This window comes from Pavona decussata, unplaced genomic scaffold, assembly GCF_977016875.1.
Source record: "Pavona decussata unplaced genomic scaffold, jaPavDecu1.1 SCAFFOLD_61, whole genome shotgun sequence".
Lineage (NCBI taxonomy): Eukaryota > Metazoa > Cnidaria > Anthozoa > Scleractinia > Agariciidae > Pavona > Pavona decussata.
Genome location: NW_028145482.1, coordinates 2,457,534 through 2,480,550, shown reverse-complemented (window position 1 = coordinate 2,480,550; position 23,017 = coordinate 2,457,534). Strand labels below are relative to the sequence as shown.

The following is a 23,017-nucleotide window of genomic DNA, read 5'->3' as shown; positions in this document are numbered from 1 at the left end:
AAAAAAAAGATACCCGACAGAAACCTAGACACGTCATGCCCTGCGGGCATTCCGTGTAACAAGGGGTCACTGGTGATTTTGGGATCACACAAGCAAACGGCTTTTTTCAATAAATTTAAATGAAAGATTTTGACACGACTGTGTTGCTATTTGTTGTCAGTAGAATGAATTTTATAATTCCATCAGGGGCGGCACCCAACGGTTCACAGTTCGGTGGATATCTGTTCGGAAGGAGTTGATAGCCTCAGAAATTCGGATTTAGTCGTATTCTGTGGGTAGCAGATATGACGATCGTTAAAAAGGCGAAAAAAGGTCAGCCGACATTCTCGTAACTTGTAAATACTGACAATAAAACTTCCTTTTCCTTCTCCTATTCTCCTGCCATTTACGTCTTGTTTCGTATTTTCATGTGCATGTTTTGAATTGCTAATTTATCATCTTTCAGTATTTAAATCATAGCTACTTATTGTCACTTTAGTCTGAAGATGATATAGTATCATATCGAAATATATCAATTAAGTACATTAACGTTTCCTTACATTTGTTGTCCATATCCTTGACACAGTGCATTTACTCGGAATTGCATTTATTCCTTGTCTCTTAAAATTATCAGCGGGTAATGGTTTTTGAAACTTCCTTCCTTAAAACTATCTGCGACTTAAATTTTCAGCTAAAGAACCCATAAAGATCAATGTGTATTTCTAATGGTTTACATGAATATGCATTTCAAAGGTGCAAATTGATTTGGAAACACAGGAGATAACAGTTGAAGTATTTTGTTTAAATTTTCTGGTTGGGTGTCCCTGTGCTATACTTGACTAGCAGAAATACAACAAATTTTCAAAATATCTTAAACTTACCAGGATGCCTCTTACAGTCACAAATTGTCTCAATGCGCAATAATCGTAATAGCACCGAGAACTCGAAAATAAAATACGCAATGTTCGGAAATGATGCACGCAAAACTCGAAAACGAAACACACAAGGCTCGAACTGACAAAACATCTAAAAACTCGAAAACAAAAAAGCCAACGTTGAACGATATTATTTATAACTAAAAATCTAACTACCCGCGTGTCGCTGCGCTGATGTCTTAAGTAACACAATTTTACAACAATATTGTTTTCTTCTTTTTTGTTGGTTCCCCCCTTCCCCCCCCCCCCCCCCCAGGCCTTCCTTGCTGGTTTCGATCATTATATCTAACTCTTTACGGTCTCACTATCTGCGTATATATTCTCACAGCTCTACGTAAGTTTACTATGTTGCTATTTGGGAGACTTTATTTCGATGCCAATACATGTTTGCTATCTTTGGTGATCAGTTCGTGTCTTCTCATGACCTGCACGTTCGATCTTGCAGTGATATTGTAACGAGAAATTTTAATTTCTGATTTAAAAATCAGATCAGATGTCCAAAAATTGAGCTACTGTTTTCAAACAATGCCTACAGATTATTTAATTTTTCAAAGTTAAAATTTACGACGTTCTTATACATAAATCGGAGTAACGAAAGAGCTGTAGTTTACAATACAGTCTGCTAGACTACGTTTTTATGCCGTAACGTTTATCCCACGTTTTGACTGCATTTTGTCCCTTCTAGCTTTTTTTATAGTGAAAAAGAAATTTGTCAGTTTTTCGTGCGTCTGTCCAGTTATTGATCATAAATTTTGTTATAATCTTGTCAAAGTAGCTGTGAATGCTCACTAGTTTGATAATACATGGGGCAGTTGCATGAAAAACTGACGTCAAGTTATTAAAGTTACCGTATACCTTTAGAGGTGTCTCGCGTCCAAGCGATGTACCGCGTCCGGTTTAACAGTGTAGATACATGAACACGTATATCAAATTAAAGCTTATAGAGCTGGCTATCACACTATACCAAGAATGTTGAAATAAAATGAGTTGTCAAATTTTAGTGCTGTTTTCTCGAATCAATTTTCCACTTAAAGCCGGACACTTTAAAGAGCTAAAACTCAAGGGGAATTTCTTCGTTTGCCTTCAAATTTGGACAGTAGCGAACGATAATCATGTAAGATTAATTTTCTTCAGTGCCATGGCAAAACATACGGTTTGCGACAATAAAAATATACGTTCACCTCCCAGGCTATTTGTTAACTGCTTTTGAATTCAGTTATACTTTGGTCTAGAAGAACATGGAGAGGCAAATAGTCGTTGTTTTGGTCGGCATTCTACTTTATAAGCTTTGTAATCTATAATAACTTTTAAGAGAAGGGATAATTCATCGTCCGTTCAGCTGAAGGCTTTATCTCCTTCCTCTATAGCTATCGATTTAGCCTTCTTCGGTGCCATTTTGAAAGCTTCAAGGCATATTCTGCGCATGCTTACCTGGTAGAAACAGCCGCTCCTCTTACTTCGATTCAGTACCGAACCATAGCAGACTGGTCCCGTGTCGGTGTGGCCTTACGTTGATTAGCGGAACGGTGTCATGTGAACAGAAATAGTCTGTTCCAGGAGAAAATAAGCAACAAAATCCAGAATCTGTAACGCCCCGGATAAAAAAAATTAACTTAAGAAAAATAGGTATATGTAATCAAATGGTGACGAGTGAAAATAGGAAATTTCCTAATTTCACGAGTATACAACATGATTACCTTTTAATATCATGGGTGACAAATAACGCTCACAATCGTGGTCGGTTCCGTCTTGTTTACACATGCAGACAAAAAACCGCTTGAGTACTTTATCCAACTGACAGGACGAACCGTCTCAAGGTTTTTCTCAAGGCCATTTTCATCACAACAGTTCTTAAAAACCCTCACCCATTTAATTGTGCTCATTCACGTTTTTAGGTTTTCTGTAACGTCTTTTGATGCCGTAACTTCTTTCGCGCGGGCTCATTATCCCCAACAGCGGCTGGTAATCGAGCCTTTATATAATCACAGGGTAAACCCCGTTAAAATTGCGAGACAAGTTGCAAGAAAAATTGCCTGTATCGTTCTCATGTTGTCACGCTGTCTCTGTTGTGCCCCCAGGGGGGGAGGGGTACTCCCTTATTGGGCTATATACGTATGTGCGGTGCCAAAGGGTATGGTTTTTCAGCTGCTTTGTTCATAAATTGGGTATCGATGTTAGCCATTTTGGTAATAAATAGCTAGGGTATCAATTCTTGCACTCTAGTCTTGAATTCGTGTTATTTTTTTTTTGAAAAAGCTACTTTTAAGGTAAGGGGTAAGGGGGGTAACTTTATTTAGACACGGTAAATCCTTCAGCAAATATGAGATATACATTCAGCGATAAAAGATAAAAGATAACCAAAATCATACCTAACTAAACTAACTAACTTAAACTACTTCTTCATCATAATGTTTACAGCAACTGTGTGCGTGCCGCAACGGCTTGTCATGCGCTCCGGTCACGGGCTGGACTCCAGGGGTTAATGAACTGAAGTTGACCAGACACTATCAAGTCATAAATAAGGTGTCAAATTTTTGGTCAGGTCATAAATAGGGTAAAAGTTTTGGGTAGCGGGCCGCACACCCCTATCCTTTTTTTTTGGGGAGTACCCCCCCCCCCCGGGGGTTGTGCCCCAGTCTAGACTTAGATCTTGAAAGTAAAAACATTTGAAGCAAAGTATGAAGTTAAACTAGAATTTCCTGGGGGGAGGGGGGTGCAAAACAAAAAACCTTCCATGGGGGGATTATGAATATTTTCTGGAACTGCACATTTGTGATTCATCAGTCAGTTTACCACTCTCTGTTGTCCTCCAGTCAAGCCTCTCAACTCTCTACCAGTAAAGTACTATTAATACCATTTAAAACAATATTCTAACCACACGTTTAGGCAGAAAAAATGACTGTTGAATCCACTTTTGTCCACAAGTTGAATAATTTATTAGTTACAAAACATATTCAAATCGTATTTACAACCTCAAGATCTAAACAGATTTCCAAATGAATGTGGCAAGTTCATAATAATTTAGATAAGTTCAATATGCCACTCTAACTGTAGCTTGTAGTGAGCAGGGGGCTCTTGTTTGTTTCAAGCAAGTTTTTTAGCCAGCCAGCTTGGTGAACCCGGGAAACTTGGAATGAAGGTACAGTCAATTTAAAACTTTCCTTATAGTTCTCCTCTTGTCATGTTGTCTTTGCTGTCCTCCCAGTCAAGTGGGATTAGTTTCTCGCCAGCTCATCTTGCTTGCCTTGTGACTTGTGGTTTGTTACACATGTGCTCGTAACTTGCAACTTTGCCGCTTGCATAAAACAAACAACACCACCCGCTCACAGGCTCTAACTGATAATAATCCAGTATCAAAATGTTAAGAAAAATATGGAGATAAGTTGCATTATGTGACATCCCTTGGAACAAGAAGTGGAGGACAGGGCAAGAGTGGGATAAATCTGGTCTTCAGATCTGCAGCCATGCTAGCTACTTCTTCATCATCTTTTTCAAACAATTTGATTGCATGAGTAAATGTAAGAGAACCTGAAAAACAAGTAAAAATAATAGTTATGAAAAATTTTAAAGGGTAAAAAGACTTCTATCTGTAATTTAAATATTTCAATTAAAAAGGATTAACCCCTAGTATTTTAAACTATTCAGTCACTGTCATGGTGATATTAGAAAAAAAAACTATGCATGTTGTTAAAATTATACTACATTATTCCAACAACAACTTTTTTTTCCATGTGGGATTTCATCATTGATGGCATGTTTTCAGAAGTTCTATTTATCTGATGTGATTTTTCATCTCGCCAGTAGAATAGGCCATTAAACCTAGAACACCAAACAATGACCAAAATGTTAATGGAAAAATTTGTGGGAATTAACCAATTAACATACTATGATTAGTACAGGCTGATAGTTTTTGCTATCTTTCAATCTTTACCTTAGATTGATTGATTGATTGATTGATTGATGGATGGATTAATTGACTCATAGACTAACTCAGCAACTGACTGATTGATTGATACCTTCTCCATCATCTGAGAATCCGTGGCTTTTTATCACTTCTTGCTGAATCTCAGCAGCAAATGGAAGCCGATCTTGAAGTAGCTTTACCAGATTACTCCCTGCTTCCTCTTCTATTTCCTGCATTCTGGCCTTGTGTTCCGGCTTCTCAAATGCCAGCAAAACATCTTTCATGGCAGCTGATGAAACGAAATTTAATCAATGCAATGAGGCATGCTTTGGACATCTCTCTTCCTTTTTTTTGCATTTGTTTTCCTTAAATGTAAAAATGACAGTGATGTTCAAGGAGTCATCCTTATCTCTTTTACACCTGACAAGAGCTATCTCAGGGCCAGCGGAGCAGGTTTTGGAATGGGGGGCTAAAGCGAAACCATTTGCGTGAGACAAATAGGGGGCTCTAGGGGCCAGTGAGTGCTCCCCTGGAAGATTTTTTAACTTAAGTCTTCTGAAATGGCTAGAAATGCATCAAAAACTGTCAACACTGATGTAAATTTTTAATTGTATCAACTAAAATATGTTTTTGTTTCTTTTGAATTAAGGAGTCAATGCTTCAGTCTGGCCCTTACTTTTGAGCAACACAACAGGCTGATAAGGCAGAAATTTTCTACTTAATTGTTTTCTTGTTAAAGGCCGCAGCTTGTAAAGACCCAGTTTCATTGTTCATGTTTCTGCATTAAATCACATGTACTTCTTTGTTTGTTATGACAGCGGGATTGAATGATCCAGGATGACCTATTAATGGTAGCCATACATAATTCTCCGTTTCCTGAAATATTTACGCACAACGGGGATAAGTAGTTTAAATGAATGCCTTTGTGCAAAAGCTCCCTTGAACTTATTCAGTGATGAAACTTTACCATCGAAAATAGAAACAACAGCTGAAATTCCATTATTTCATAGTTGAAATCTAGTCGTCCGTTCAGCAGCAAAACTAACGATAAACTGTCTGAAATTGTCGGATTTGTTGGAGATAACCTGAACATATTTAATTATGTGTAAGGTAAGTTGTTTCTGTAAGTGATAGTTATGGTTAATAAAATAAAATAAAAAGAAAAAAATCTTTTATTTTTTTAACCATCCAAAAAGTGTGTGTTGGGGGGCTAAAGCTCCCCCCCCCCCCACCCTCCGCAGTCCCTGAATCTAAATAAAATGTAAAACAGGTCAACCCCCCATGAGGAACCACCCAAAATGTCAAGCCTAGATGGTCACTTACAGGAAGTGGTCACTTACCAGAGGTCAGACCACAGGAAGTCCAATTTTTGAGTCATGATCCTGTAGCAGTTTCAGGGGCACAAATGTGCAGTTCCAAAAAAATCCATACCCACTCCACATGCTCCATGGAAGGCCAATGGAAATTCCTAAGGGGAGGGGAGGGTCTTAAAAACCCAAAATATTTTAGAAGCAAAATAAGAATTTCTAAACTAGAATTTCCTGAGGGTGAGTGAGGGAAGGGGGTGCAAAACAAAAAAAAACCTTCCAAGGGGGAGTATGGATATTTCCTGCAACTGCACAATACATAATTGTATATAATTATGGATTATTAGCCAACTTTCAGTTTTCAACTTCCTAACATTACACACGCCGTGCCAAGAAATTTTGCATTATCCGGTTGGCACCTGGTGTGAGATCATGTGTCAAGTGGTCACCTACAGGAGGTTAAAAACAATAGAGCTTAATCCATAGAAGACCTTAAAATGTATAACAAGAGCAAAGTTTATAAAGAACTTTCTGCCTCGCGGTTGGCCAAGTGTGAAATGAAAGGTGACAAAGTGCCAAAAATAATTGGCACTCAGTCAGCTTTATTTTTACTTTCTACAAGATATCCTCTTCACAAGTACAATGATCAAAAGGTTGTAATATTTGTCCTTACGCTCGCATTTCTCAATGTTCGTGTCAGCTGGGACTGACACTTGTTTGCTTTCACTTGAGAAGCCATATTAAAGGGGTTAGGTAGGTGTTGGCCCAAGAGAATGATGACATGCACATTTTTTTCTTCAGATGTCACTTCGTATTGCCTACTGTAAAGCAGTATAGGGCTCCTGCTTCACCATTAAGCCATTCTTACTTCGCTTTCTAGTTATTGATGAAATGTATTACGTAATACTGGGCAGTCCTTTACCTTCCTTTACCCTGAATAAAGCTTACGTATCTATTAAGACCTCGGAATTTTTTCAGAACGCAGTCGTTGGCGTGAAACCCCAACGCAGTTCAGCAAGTAAAAACACTTATTATCTTCCCGAGGTCAATTATTTGAATTCCTGGGATTTCAAAACAGAGTAATTATATTTCGATACATCTGCATGATGTGCTTCGAACGAAAACATTACAACGGGTCTGCTTGCCACTCACAAAGTATAGCTGCATATTGGGGACGCACTTTGTGCTTGAGTAACAAATGATGCTGAAACCATATAAAGCATTCTTGAATTCTTTGAAAGGGAGGCTGAGTCAAGTGATATTTGTGTGTATGTTACCGGAAAAAATACCCGGAATCACTTGTTTATAGCTGAGTCTGCTTAAACAGCGCTATTAAAAGCCGATTATGCTTGCTCAAGATGCTGAAGCGACAAAACCAATTGTTTTACCTTTCACTTGATCCGCCGTTACATTTGACAAGCGATGTCCAGCCATGTCCAAATGAAACGAAACTAAAGCTGGGTACAGTAACTACGGATTCAAATGTTCAAGTGGGTCGTAAACAATGCTCGCTCTCCTTCCAGTTTTATTCGTAACGTCACTTCCGGTCCGGTCTGAAACTATAAAGAGCGGTAGCTCAGCAATTTTACCCAGTCTGAAATATTGACACGCGTGTGATGGCTAGCGGGTACGGGTGCTCCTGTTTTCCGTTATTTTTCGCTCTCATCGACTGTGGCATGATACTTTACGAACTTATTTTTACGTTTCCTTGCCTTGATTTACAGTTCGCAAACCGTAAGATGTGTTCATCATCCCGAAGCGCCGTTGATAGAAGACTACCGTGCCGGCGATATGATCTGCTCAGAATGTGGTCTTGTTGTTGGAGATAGGTAAGCGTTTTTAGACGTCTGATTATTTCATTCCAATGCATATTTTCCATGTTTCGTACGAATTTGTGAGATATCCGGACTCCCTTTTTTGTACTTGATAAATAGAATACAATTAATGCTTATTTTCAATTCATTGAATGACCTAGCTAAGTTCAGATCCTTTAGCTAAATATTTCAGCTATTTTCCGATCACTAAATGCGTCGATCGAGAACTGATCAATTCGAATTTTAAGCTTTTTCTCCTTTTGTGATCCTGTATTTTTTTCTTGTTCTTTGCGTTGTAAGGCCACTGCCGGTCAGTACCTGTTTTAATCACGGCATGTGCTGACGTCATCTTTGAATAGAACCAAACTACATTTGGGGATGGGGGTGGGGAATTGGTAGACTAACTCCGCCGTTCCAGATCAATGGGCCACTTCTAAGTTGCATCAAACATCAATATGAAAGCTAGGCTTCATGTGTAGTTTTTATATGAAAATGAATAATTTGTCATTCATATGCAAAACAAAACTAATTTTCGCATGAAAAGCTTTGCACTTAGCCTCGCTTTCATATTGAGGTTGAAAGCAACTCGGAAATGCTCTATTCGGTTGCATTAGGGGATAGTCTGGGAGTCTTTTCTGCCTTCATAGTGAATCTCCGGGTCTTCCGCACAGATCATCAATTGAAATCTTCCACATAAAAGTAATTTTTGATGTGTCCTCTACATTCATCTGAGATTTTCACCCCAAAATTTTCCAAAATGTTGGTGTCTCAAATAATTTTTAGGTTCCTGGGTGCATTTTTTTGCATCATCTGTTACTGTCATTTTTGGAAACCAAAAGAAATGGCTTGATTTTGCAGGAAAGTTAAGTGGTAGTCATTTTTTTTGAGGTGGTGGTGGGGTGCATCAATTTGGCCCACTTTTGTGAGGGGGTGAGTTGAGCTGGGCTATTTACGCGTGATGCTCTGAGGGCAGGCATGTGTCTTAAAATGGGCTCGATATCTTCGTCGTCATAATTTTTTTCTTCATGGTAGCCTGAAATCTGCATCTTTCAATTATTAACTTGTTTTACACGTATCAAATTCAGTTTTCTCCTAGAGGAGATATTTTTGTCTGCTATTGTCCTTGTTGTCTTTAACAAAAATGGTCCAATCAGAATGCAATATCTTAGTGTATTTCAGGAGGGATCGGACGGGAGTTAATTACTATTGTGCTCGTCACGTCCCAGTGATCTCTCAGTGAAATTGAAAAGGCTTCTTTAGTGACATAGCCATATTGCTGTAATGTTTAAGATTCAAATGTGCCGTTTTCAAAAAGAAAATTAACCCTTTTGAAGCGGTAAATCGAAAGAATAACTTCTAAGAAGCACTCATCAGTTAAAACGGTGGAAAATGGACAGCTCGCTGCAAAGAAATTTGGCATTGACTGGCCAGATCGTGTTCTGCAATACGTACAGGCATAAGCTTAAAACATTACATGCGCTGCAGGCTTTGTCAAACTGATGCCTAAACGGAAATCCACTCCATAAAAAAATTAAAGGTTTGATTGTCAATTTCTACTTAAAGTTTTCGTATTCATTTAGGAAAGCTTTTTGTCTGTCTTTAATTTTTGTCCTCCACAATAATAATGTCTTCTGTCTGGCTTAAGTGAGTCAGATATGTAATATGCCCTGGGTCATGATGTTTATCGAAAGCTATTTCCGGTATGCGAATAGATAAATAGGAAATATAAATATCCCTGAATAGCATGTGAGTCACCCTGTCATGACGTTTTCAGAACAAAATTCCCGGTATTATCTCAAGTACCGTAACGCAATATTTCAATTGCGAAGGGAGGATAGCTTTAAAAATCTGCAAAACGTACAACAGAAATAGATCATGCACAGCATCACGCGTAAATGCCAGTATAGGCATCTTGTTTCTTAGAGGGAGGAGTAGATTGGTAATAGGGGAGGGGAGTAGCACAAAAAATTTCCTGATTTCAGATCTCCAGAAGTTGGCTGGTGGTGTTTCATTTTTTATAATTATCATCATCATCATCATCATCATCATCATCATTATTATTATTATTATCAATTTTTTAGTTGTTTATTCTGTTTTTTCTTTCTTTTTTCAGTTTTGTTAAATGTATTGCAGGGCTCGAAATAATTTCCGGAGAGTCTCCGGACACGATGACCGGCCCAATTCATTTTAGCTCGGTCACGTACCGTTTCTGGCCGGTCAAATTATATAAAATAAATAACTCTTAAAACAGGGGCCCATGAATATAACTGGCGTTATATATTTCCAAAAAAGTTAGAGCACTTTAAAGCACTCATTGTCAACAACAAAAGTAAATTACAGCAGCAAAATGAAAATAAGCTTACAGTGTATGTGTATTAATACGTACTGTACGTTAAATATCGTTATCGTATACATTAAATTTGTAAATAAGTAAATGCACAGTAAATGCCTCCAAATATAATGATTTCTGGTGTACGTATCACGGTGTGAGATCTTGATCCTGAAACTCCGCCAGTAATCCATGTTTATACTCCTCATTACAAGAGATTCGTCGAGAAAAGCCTAGTAACCAGGCATTTTAACTTGGGTGTGCCGGAACCGGAAGACACATCAAGTGTTCAAGAAATATGGTAAAATTTGAGTCTGGAAATGTTATTTATTGACAACTGCCAAGAAATTTCTCAGGAAAGTTATAAAATATCTCCCTTTAAGCAACACAATCATCTCAAGCTTTTGTGTGTGGCACACAACCGAGAAGCTCTTTCCGTACATTGTGTTGTTGAGCTGTTGAAGTACACTAACAGTAAAGTACTTTTAGATATTCGAGGGCATTACTTCACATAAGAAGACTTTGATTACATCACTCGGGAACATTACAATACACAGGATAGAATCAAAGAAGTTGGCGATTATCAACATATGATCACATGCCTGCTGCGCGGGTTCCCGTGACGTGACGTACTGTATGCACATCCGGCTTTTATTACGCGGGATGCCCTGGGGGGGCATACCGTGTCTAAAAACGGGTCGATTTCTTTTTTTTTGTTTTTTCTTCCTCGTAGCCACAAATCGGTACATTAATTTATTCATTAAACTCACCCCTCTTCTACTTGGGGTGTATTGTTCTGATTGTCTTCAACAGAAGCAGGCCAATCAAAATCCATTCTTTTCGCTTACATCGCGAGGGAGGGGACCCACTCATCCCTACCTGTGTGACGTCAACGCATCATTTGATCTATTTATTAAAAACATTAAATTTGGCGCCATATTGTTAACATGTTCTGGACTCAAGTGTGCCGTTTTCAAACGGACATTTCACCATTTTGAAGCGGTGAATCGAAAGAACAACTTCTAAGAAGCACTCAACATCTAAAACGGTGGAAATTGGAGAGTTCCTGGCGAAGGAATCGTGCTTTCTTTGACAGTCTTAGACCACGACGCGAGACTGAAAAGAGGTCATTGAGAAGCTTACGTTATCGCAATGGAATTCCCGCAATTTCCCTTGAAACCCTGAGTAGCGTAACACAAGGGAAACAACGTAACGCGATCGTCGTGACTCAAACTATTCCACTAGCAAGGATAGTTTTATCAATCGGCGAAGCATACAGTTGGAATAAATGAATCAGCCCCAGCATCACGCGTAATGCCAGTATAGCAGGCATCTTGTTACGCGGGATGCCCTGAGGGGGCATACCGTGTCTAAAAACGGGTCGATTTCTTTTTTTTTTTTTTTCTTCGTCGTAGCTACAAATGTGTACATTAATTTATTCATTAAACTCACCCCTCTCCTACTCGGGATGTATTGTTCTGATTGTCTTCAACAGAAGCAGGCCAATCAAAATCCATTCTTTTCGCTTACATCGCGAGGGAGGGGACCCACTCACCCCTACCTGTGTGACTTCAACGCATCATTTGATCTATTTATTAAAAACAGATTAAATTTGGCGCCATATTGTTAACATGTTCTGGACTCAAGTGTGCCGTTTTCAAACGAACATTTCACCATTTTGAAGCGGTGAATCGAAAGAACAACTTCTAAGAAGCACTCGACATCTAAAACGGTGGAAATTGGAGAGTTCCTGGCGAAGGAATCATGCTTTCTTTGACAGTCTTAGACCACGACGCGAGACTGAAAAGAGGTCATTGAGAAGCTTACGTTATCGCGATGGAATTCCCGCAATTTCCCTTGAAACCCTGAGTAGCGTAACACAAGGGAAACAACGTAACGTGATCGTCGTGACTCAAACTATTCCATTAGCAAGGATAGTTTTATCAATCGGCGAAGCATACAGTTGGAATAAATGAATCAGCCCCAGCATCTCGCATAATGCCAGTATAGCAGGCATCTTGTTTTTTTTTCTTCCTCGTAGCTACAAATCGGTACATTAATTTATTCATTAAACTCTCCCCTCTCCTACTTGGGATGTATTGTTCTGATTGTCTTCAGCAGAAGCAGGCCAATCAAAATCCATTCTTGTCGCTTATATCGTGAGGGAGGGGACCCACTCACCCCTACCTGTGTGACGTCAATGCATCATTTGACATATTTATTAAAGACGGATTAAATTGTCGCGCCATATTGTTTTAACATGTTCTGGACTCAAGTGTGCCGTTTTCAAACAGAAATTTCACCATTTTGAAGCGGTAAATCGAAAGAATAACTTCTAAGAAGCACCCGACACGTAAAACGGTGGAAATTGGTGAGTTCCTGGCGAAGGAATCGTGCTGTGTTTGACACTCTTAGACCACGACGCGAGACTGAAAAGAGGTCATTGAGAAGCTTACGTTATCGTAATGGCATTTCACAAATTTCCGTTGATAGTCTGAGTCGCGTAACACAAGGGAAACAACGTAAGGCGATCGTCGTGACTCAAAGTATTCCATTAGCAAGGATAGTTTTATAAATCGGCGAAGCATACAGTTGGAATAAATGAATCAGCCCCGGCATCACGCGTAATGCCAGTATAGCAGGGATCTTGTTTAACTCGCAAATCTTTAGATATATACATTTTTCTGTAACACGTTTCATGACGATCACAACCAGTTTTTCCTTGAATGTTCTTCATTTTGTGTTATCTCTATAGGCCAATAATATCTGGCAAACGTTAAAATGTTTGTACGTTGATTTAGGTTCACGGATGTTTATCATTGTATAACCTTTTCTGTTTATATTACGCACGCCAAAGATAAACACACAGATAAACTTGCGAAGATTGGAATAACTATTGGTTTTATAAAGTACAGTTCCTTTGCTTTTGTACTTTGATTATATTTGTTCTGGGCTGAGGAATTACTTTATATGCAGGGAGAAATGCAAAACTTGAAAATCAACTAATAAAAGTGAATTAGAAAATAAATTATTTTTAACTTTGTGACCGGAGGTGCGTGAACCCCGATGTCTGTTTTCAATGCCCGGATTGTAAACAACGGTTCTTGTTGCATTTCACCCAGGATTTCAGATTAAAGTTCCGAAAATGACAATACACAGCGACTTGCTACAACTAAATTAACTGAACAGCATGGAAATTTTAATTTATTTCATTTTTAAAACGATCAAATGTGACCGGTCAACATGACCGGTAAGACGAAAGGTTGACCGGTCAACTCCGAAATCAGTCCGGACATTGTCCGTTGACCGGCCGTTATTTCGAGCCCTGTATTGTTCCATGTCTCATGCATTTAAATATTGTCCATTAATTTCAAAATATGTTACCCCATATTGATTCACAACTGTCAACAAACTCACAACTGATGATGATTGTTGAACAATCGAAACATGTCTTGGTACAAACTCAAAGTGGTTGTCCATTTTTTAAGAATAATATGTTGTCTGCTTTTATGAATACGTTTTAGTTCTGTATTTCCTTTTCGATCTAAATGCTGTGGCTTAAATAATTCCAAGGAATTAATTTTTTTGTAGAGTAGAATTTCAAAACAAAAGAGGATCCCGTGCTTGGTTGATTTCAAACAGATTATCAAATTTAACAGATCATTGGCTTCACTGATTTACCCTTTAGGCTAGTCCTCAAGATTGAAAAATATCTAACAAGAGGCTAGAGGTAGCCTTTACTTTTTACTGTTGGATATGAAGCTACACGTACCAAGTAGAGAAAGAGTCATTTTAATACATGTGTCAACAGCTGACATGTACATCTGGTCAATGAAGCCGCCATTATGGTTAAGTTCTTAAGTCTAGATTAAAATTTTCCAGTGGTAACTGTGGAGCTTTGGGTGCCCATGGAAATTTACAACACATAAAACAATTCAAATGCCAGCTGTTTCTAGACTTGTGAACATTACGGCACAAATGAAAAAAAAAATTTCCACTTATCATAATTTTGGATAAAGACCTTCAACAAATATTAGAGAACTGTCAAACAATGACCCAAATCTATATAGGGGATAACCTTCTTCCGTCCCCAATCCACCACCCTGTGCTACCGGTAACTTTGACAAGAAATCAACTATAACAGAAAGCATGTACTATAAAAACCAGATCTTGTTACCTCAATATACATCGTTCCCTCCTCATTCAGGGTTGTTGATGTTGGCTCAGAATGGCGAACATTTAGCAATGAGAAATCCACTGCTGATCCCTCTCGTGTGGGAGCTGCACAGGTAAGACTGGACTAGAGTATCTTATCCACCTTTGCTGCGACCTGGCATCACTAGTGTAATGCTCTGACCAAGTAAGCTATCAAGCCCCTAGGGAGGTACTCCAGGTTAAAAGTGGCAGGGAGGTGCAGAGGATTTTTTGGGGTTTAAAATTCACAATTTGGGGATTTTTTGGGGTACAATATTTTTGCTAGTGTTTTTTTTTTTTGGTAGTTTCATTTTACCAGGGATTTTTTGGGGTATTCAAAACGATGGCAAGATTTGCGATAAAAATTTGTTATGGTACAAACGTTTATCTTTTCTGAGTGTACTTACGGTTCTAAATTTCAGCGTGGAATTTTTTGGGGGTTTAATATTGGTTCAGGAGATTTTTTGAGGTGTTAATTTATGATCCCATTCACACCTCCCTGTCACTTTTAACTCGGGGTACCCCTCCTGGGAACCAACCAATTGTGGCCAACTGTGAAATATCTTCTGAAAGAAATATCCTTGCAGCAAAGCTTGTAACTCATGAAGTTGCAAAAAAACATTTATGCTGAAGTAAGGTTAAAAAAAGGCTCTTGCATCATTTCCTGACACAGTGGTTTTCTGCCACCCAGCCTGTTGTGTTTTAAGCATTTACAGACTCCAAGTAGCTGGTCATCTTCAATGCAGTTTACAGCCTTAATAGAAGTTACAAACTGCAAGCCTAAGTACAATGGATATAGAGCAGGGAAGATTTGATGCAGGCCTGTACTAAGTCTGTCCTGCTACATTTTGCAATATTCCCACAAAAGGGATTTGCAACTTACCTCATATCTTCACCTTTTGTTTTCTACTACAGAATCCCTTATTAGATGGCGGAGACCTCTCCACAGTTATTGAGAGGGTACCACAAGGAAGCAGTGAGACAGATGGCTACTCCAAGTATCACAATCGTGGTGGGGTGAGTAACGTGTACAATGATTCTAGCCAAATTTTGTATCTGCATGTATTTTGAACTAATATAGAAAATGAGAGGATAGTTCCCTCGTTCCAATAAATTGTGAAAAATCTATAATTAGCTCAAACATTTTATAGTTTCCTAGCATCACATGCTCAAACTGTTTTGAATTACCAGTACCTGTCCATTCAATTTACCAGAAGCACTTCACTGTTTGCTTTAACCACTAATTTACTAATTTTCTAAAGGTCTTTTCAAAGTTGAAAGTCGACTTTCTTGAATATTTCCATTCAAGAAGTTGGAAGAATGCTGGTAGGCTTTTGCATCATGAATGGCCACAGTATATCAAATTTATTTTAAGGTGGCTCACAACAGTTTCGGCACTTTCCATTATTTATACTCTGAAGGATCAATACCACTACTCTTTATCATTTGATACACACAAATACCTAATCATTGGTGAGCAAGTTATGGTCGTTCTCTTGATGTTGATAATAGGTTACCATAGCAACAGTTTAACCTGTAAAAGACACCCCTAATTTAACTTTAAGTGGTTATGACTAAAGAAAAAAGCTCAGTGGCCCCTATTTTATTATGGGACTGTAATCAGCATTTTCAGATACCACTTTTTGCAAAGCAAAACATTGGTAGTGAAGAGTTAGAACCACCCTAAATTTTCCTCTTTATCAAGGGTGATGCAGTGGATAAGAAACAAAACACTCCCTTGTTACTCAGGTACTTGACTAATCTGTTTTATTTATTTTAAAGTTGACTGGTTCAGACAGAAGTCTTATGAACGCTTTTAGAGAAATTGGTGTCATGGCTGACAGGATAAATCTCCCCAGGAAAATACAGGTGAGGAATTTATTTTTGTTATGACAACAGCAACAAAGCTCCTTTGGGTAATGATCATAAATTGTGACGTACCAGGGGATTTTCAGCCTCCCACACAGTCACTTTTAGGGGACTCGTATAACCTCCTCTTCACAATCCAAGTCCCCTAAAGCAACTGCGTGGGAGGATAGAGGATTTGGGGGGAAAATGTGAACGCACCGTCATGCTAAAACTTCACGCTGAACAACAGGCAACTCAGAATGTTGAAAAATGGATCAATCCTTAGTGAACCTCAAGCTTTTCAATTCTTGAAGCAGGCCGACATGCTTGGTAAACCTGCCAGAAAAGCAAGAGGAGCTCTCCCAAGTGTGAGGTACAGCCTGTGTTTGCACAATTCTCACTTCCTTTCCTTGGAGACTATACAGTCTATGCTTCAGACTTCCCCTGGCAAGTGCAGACCAGGGGCTTGTGTGGGTGAATTACTTATAGATACCTTCCCCCTTTCTCTCCCCACAATGCAGGCAAAATCAAAGTCTATGTCCACACATCAAATTATTAATTCTTTAAAACCAAAAGGATGTTTGCAGTCTTATCCTCAGAACTGCATCCTTAAATTACCTTACTGTACTTCCTTCCAGTGGTAGTTACATTGGAAATTGTGTGATGTTTGAATTTAGTCATATGTGAGCTGTCTAAGCGATAGGTTGATAACTGAATAAACTAACCGGTTGGATGTTTTTTTTGCCCTCAGGACCGTGCTAATCAGCTCTTTAAACAAGTTCATGAACAAAAGAGTTTGAAGGGAAGGAGTAATGATGCCATTGCTTCTGCATGTTTGTACATTGCCTGTAGACAAGAGGGTGTCCCTAGGACGTTTAAAGGTAAAGTATAGAAGCTTAGAGGAACATTTAAGGTGATTCCATCGAAAGAACGTTTGTAATGAGAATTTTTTGAAAATCTCTACAGATGTTAAGTACATCTAGTACATCAGAAAAATAAAATAAAAAGAGGGGGTCACCGTGCTTGTTTTCACCCTAGAGGGCTGTAGTATCTCACTATTTTCTAGGCATGTGACCTCAATATTAAAAGAGCTAGTCTTCAGCGAGAAGTGCCCACTACTTCCAGAAAGTTAGTACTGACAATGAAATACTAGCATTTTTCTTATAACAGTACTGTAACTTTGTAGTAAAACGCCATAAAGTGGCTAAATAAATTAATCCCATGGCATAATAGGGGACATTCGAGCGGTTGTACGCTTCCCGCGAAAAGTCCAAAATTGATCGTAGTAGTGATTCCACAATAATTTTTCGAAATTGAATAATGAAAAATTATTGAAACTGGGATATAACTTAGAGAGTCGTATTTTCTTTAATTTCGTTGAATAAAAAATGGGGGTCACCGTGCTCGTTTAGAAGAAAAGGACCATTTATTTTCCTGCCGAGCTTAACGTCAAGGAAATCCCGCAATGTTGTGCGTGCGCGCGCTCGTGCGCGCGCTAAATGACGCGAAAAATTATGCGCAGCAAGGATGCGCAATGCAATTCAGTGGAATCACCTTAAAGTGCAACTACGCACATTTTTTTTTTTTTTCGTTTAACATATTCTCCTTATTGGCCTGATCATTTGTGCGAAAAAATTGTTTCCGTAGCTTTTTTTCTCTTCTCAACTGACATTCGCTCCAGAGTCAGAGGATTTTTAGCTGTGTACTTGGTCACACACCCCTTGAAAGAAGGAAGATCAATGCATTATCCTTTCTTGTTGCATCCGCGTTTGTCTTTCTTGGTTTCAAAATTAATCGCGTCCTGTCTTGTCCACAGAAATCTGCGCAATTAGCAAAATTTCCAAGAAAGAAATAGGTCGTTGTTTCAAGTTGATATTAAAGGCCCTGGAAACAAGCGTGGATCTTATTACCACGGCAGACTTTATGGTGAGTTAGTTAGTTCCTATCCAGTTTTCAATAACATCTATGACTGCTAAGTATTCTGTTTTGTGATCTAGACTTCACACATCCCATCTGACTGTAGCCATTTGTCAGCCCTCTGCACAAACTCTTGCCCTTAGTTACTCTTGCTGTATACCCAGGAGCGTTTTCCGTTTAGTCAAACTTTCCGTGTCAAATGGAAAGGCGTTTTTCCATTCGTTCCCGACTTGCAATCTCATTGGGAGATCAACAAAACTTGCGTGATGGCTCAAGAAGACAACGGAAAGTGGAAACGGAAATGTTGTGAAAATGGAACGGAAAAGAGGGGAGTACCTCCAGAGGTTGTCCGTTTGCTCCGGAAACTTTCCGTCTGATTCGCGCGCTCTGCGCGCCCTGTTGATAGCAGGGTGCTTTTAAGCTCCTGGGCCCAGTTCTTCAAAGCCCGATTAAGCTAATCCTGGGTTAACGTGAACTTTGATTTGGCGGAGTATATTTACTAATCCGTAAGGATTCGTCCAAAAGATATTTGACCCTTAGTTTTGCCTTAGAAATTTCTTTACCTTTAGCTTAAAAATGAGCGTTTAAAATCATCTTTAATAAACGAGATGAAAACCTCGGTTAACTTTTAATCGTGGATTAGCGTTAATCGGCTTTCGAACAACCGGGCCCTGAAGGGAGGGACTACCCTGAGCTTTACAACTAAATAAAGGTGTCTGTCCGTCTATTTTCAGTTCAACCGATTGAACTGAAAATTTTGGCTAAGTTGAAAGCGCCCCTGGTTGGTCTTATATGCCTAGCGATTGCTTCTGTTACACAAGCGCGAATGAGGCGAGATATCAGCAAGACTGCAGAGACAAGGAACTGCTAAGTCAATCTTACACCAAAGTGTGAAATGCCGGTCCCAGCACATAGCGTTGTATAAGGGGATTGGTTTCCTAAGGAACTGTGATGCTGCATCGTTGGGGAGTTGAAACGAATCACTTCGTCAGCCACAATGCAAATTTGAATGTTAAGGAGGGTTATATAATGGACCCGAGGGAGCCAAGATGGTGTCATAGATGCTGGTTAATTCGGTGGATCCGAACGAAATATCCCACTTGAAAAATTTTAATTGCGCTCTGAGTACAGAATTTTTATATTTTTTATATTTTAAAATCATGATTCCAGAGCAGAAAACAATATTTTTGATTCTGTTTTTTGTTGTTCTTTATTTCAGTCAAGGTTTTGTTCCAATCTTGGTCTTCCGCCGGATGTACAAAAGGCTGCTACACATATCGCCCGCAAAGCGGTTGATTTAGATTTAGTACCAGGGTAAGTACGAGCTAAGAATACATCAAAACGTTAACCCACGATAAAGGAACAAACCATCACTCAAACAAAAAACTATTCTTCATATAGGACGTCAACACTCCTTTCCAACTTTCGTCTTTTAAAAGTGTGATCGAACCGGCGAAATTAGCACTAAAATTAGAAAATTGACTCTCTGCTTTTTATTCCTTTCCTGTTGTTTTGCTTGATGATGTCGTATCTTTTGTTCTCCGCAATGTGAGAGCCTAGCCAGTTCACAAAACTATTTTCTGTTAAGATTGTCGAGCAATAAGCCGAATAAAACATTACACTGCCGAAAATGAGTGATACACGGCGGTGTGAAGGTGGGGGTGGAGACTGGACAGGGCGAATAAAAATAGTAAATGTGTGCTATCGTTCTCCGAGCTTGCACACTCCCTGCACTGTGACACATAAATAACAAAGTGGAGTAAACGGTTTTTAAAAAAAAACAACAAAAAAACAAAGGTCATATCCGGTTACTGTGAACAGTTAAAACGGACCTGCTTGTTGCTTGTTTTCAAAAATTCCAGCAACATGCTCAAACCCAGTTAGTGAGGCCCCATGAAGGGTTAGCAGGATGACTGGGAAAATGTTATAGGGATAGAAGATACGTAAGAGAGCCGGTTATTTCAGGGATACAGGATATTGAGAATGGAAACTTTGGGATGTTGGAATACAGTACTCTGTAGACCCTATGCAAAAATGGCTGATATTTTAATATTCTTTTGTGTGCATTCAAATTAGCCTCACTAGCCTCGTTCACGGTGAAATATCCTTTTCATTTTTGAACTCAAGAACGAGGTGAGTGAGGCTAATTTGAATGCAAACAAAAGAACATTAAAATGTCAGCCATTTTTGCATAGGGTCAATACCAAATAACAGGATACGAGGGTAACAAGTGAATTCGCCCACTTGCCAACTCGCCCGCAATTGTTGGAAAAAATCGCCTTTACAATAGCAGGTGCAGCCTAGAGCAACTTGTAGCTTACCTTTCTGTGACTATATCGCGTTCTTTAAGCGCGTGACCAAAAATTGCGATCATTTTCCCTGTGGGCGAGTTTGTTGGTGGCGAATTTGCTTGTGGGCGAAATCACTGTAATTCGAAACGAGATATTTAGGCCAGAAACTGATGGTATGCTGGATATGCATATCCGCTAGTGGAGCCTCATCAGAAGCAAACCCCCAGCTGCTTCCTTGTGTTTGTTATTATGTAGTTAATAGTTTTCAAGTGATTCTTTCCAGGTAGAAATGCTTCCTCATAGTTCATCCCGTTTTTTGTTTTGTTTTCCTTCTGCAGACGAAGTCCTATTTCAGTTGCGGCAGCTGCTATCTACATGGCATCCCAGGCGTCAGAGGAAAAGAGATCACAAAAAGGTCAATAATCATTTGCCTTGCACTAAATTGTAACAGGCTTTGGAGTTGTTTTGTTGGAAGGGGTGTTGGCAGGGAACTTGTGTCCATTCAGAAACGATTTGGCGAACGCTTGGGACATTGTCAATATCACTGGAAGGTGTTGCTGTTATCTGTGTTATCAATGTGCTAGAAACTAATGTTTTCACTCAGGCACCGGAGAGAGAGCTAATTTCTATGGATGTATAGTGTAGCTTGCTTTGAGGCCTTGTAGTGACGCAAAAAAAACCACCACGTATCCCGACCATTTTCGTTAGTCTACCTACACTGTTACCACGAGTGTTGTGCTTGCTGTTATGGGCAACTGAGAAGGCTTACACCCTATGCCATGCCAAAAACTTGGCGTTCAAGGGAGTCGTAAGCCCGTAACAGATTAGAAGGAGCTGCTGAATAGATAAGCCGTTCATACCAAATTCATACCACTTAAAGAGAAACTGTCATGATCGGCTCATGCGCGAGGTTCACATCGAAAGTTTTCAAGTTTGATTCGCCCTACCAAATTCAAAATGGCGTCCACTGAGGAAAGCAGCCGTGGTTCAAAAGAAGGTTCAGTCGTGCTTCGAGGTATATTCTTTTAACTTTCAAATGACGCGCCCTAACCTTAGAAATTTGTGAAGATCTGTACGGGAAATACTTTATTTATGATAGATTAGCAAAAAACTGACTGTCACTGCCAATACTGTGTCAGTACCGTACCCTTGGATCATGTTGCAACCCAGCGATAACTGAGTGAAACAAGGCGTCGTTTCTGGGCTGTTTAACGTTTCTTGACCTCCAAACCATTGATTTGCAGCAAATCCTTTCGGCGACCGACATAAAAACACAGTCCAGGAGAGGCTCTGAGAGAGAGCAATACTGCGCATGTCAGCCCATGAAAGTGTTCCTTTAATTCAGTCATGCTGATTTGATTGTGGTGTTTTTTCTTCTTTAGAAATCGGAGACATTGCTGGCGTAGCTGATGTAACCATTCGTCAATCCTACCGACTCATTTACCTCCGAGCAGCCGAACTCTTTCCAAGCGACTTCAAATTTACCACACCCGTGGACAAGCTTCCGAACCTCTGATCTTCACTGCTCTCTCTGAGGCCTTGTCCTACAACGAAACTATTTTCTGCAGATATGTACTGCGTAATTGAACTTCAATCCATTGCTACCTACAGAAAGAGTTATTACTATGCGTTGTTCACTTTATAAAAATTTATCGGATATTTGAGATTAACCATAGGTCAATGTAGATGCGTATACCGTATTTTGAAGCGTCGTGCAAGTCCACAGGAGGCCTTGGTGTCTTCTGATTTTCCGGCTGTGCGCCGCTTAAATCATGGAACGCAGAGGACAGAAACTGTCGTTTACTGTAATTTAAACAAGTGTATTCAGAGGCTTAAGAGAATGCACCTCAGTTTCTGCTATTTATTGTACATGAATTTATTGCAATAGATTTTAAATAATGGTGAGATTTTTAGACTTTAGGAATGAATGGCGGTTGTGGAACATGGAAAGTAAGAGGGGACCCGTAATGAGTCTTTCACTTTACATTTGTTTTGTCTTTCCTGGTGAGAAATACAACCACAATATTCATCACATTTTGGTGCTTTAATAATAAAGCCTTTACGTACAAAAACAGTGCCATCTAATTTTTACTTTTATTTAGTTTATAGATTGAGAACATTTTTTCCTTTGCTTATAATACTTGGCTTCAAGTACACTTTAAACGAAACAATTATCTAACTTTGCTATCCAATACTCTTTCACCAATTGACGGCAAGTTTGGCAGACGAACTCTCGTAATCACAATGTTTTCTTTCCTGTTGTGCATTAAAGAGCTTCTTCAACTAGCAGGGACGGTTCTCTGAAAGCTGATTAATCCAGGATTGGAAGCTAACCAGGCTCTTGTTACCGTTCTTACATGTAAGAGAAGTGTGTGACAATACAAGAGTGACGAAGTCAAACTGAGCGTGGGGCTAAAAGAATTTGCTATACTCCATACTGCAAAGGAGACTGCTAAGCTATAAAATTACATATAAGTTCAAAATAGACCCCCTTTCTTT

The 23,017-nt window shown here is 39.2% G+C and overlaps 2 protein-coding genes across 2 annotated transcripts; one reads left to right on the top strand and one right to left on the bottom strand.

Annotated features, from left to right (window-relative positions):
- Positions 1–3,823: 3,823 nt before the first annotated feature.
- Positions 3,824–7,654, bottom strand: LOC146479068 (protein C10-like). Its single transcript, XM_085111331.1, has 3 exons — positions 7,514–7,654; positions 4,931–5,107; positions 3,824–4,442 (listed from the first exon to the last, which is right to left on the bottom strand). The coding sequence occupies exons 1-3, from the start codon at positions 7,557–7,559 to the stop codon at positions 4,303–4,305; spliced, it is 363 nt and encodes a 120-aa protein (XP_084967457.1). The 5' UTR covers positions 7,560–7,654; the 3' UTR covers positions 3,824–4,302.
- On the top strand, positions 7,613–22,592 carry LOC146479067 (transcription initiation factor IIB-like). The gene is made up of 10 exons (XM_085111330.1): positions 7,613–7,752; positions 7,850–7,954; positions 14,476–14,557; positions 15,378–15,479; positions 16,245–16,331; positions 17,062–17,191; positions 18,127–18,236; positions 19,447–19,541; positions 20,857–20,933; positions 21,901–22,592. Exons 1-10 carry the CDS (start codon positions 7,742–7,744, stop codon positions 22,032–22,034), a joined length of 933 nt encoding a protein of 310 aa, XP_084967456.1. The 5' UTR covers positions 7,613–7,741; the 3' UTR covers positions 22,035–22,592.
- The last annotated feature ends 425 nt before the right edge of the window (positions 22,593–23,017 follow it).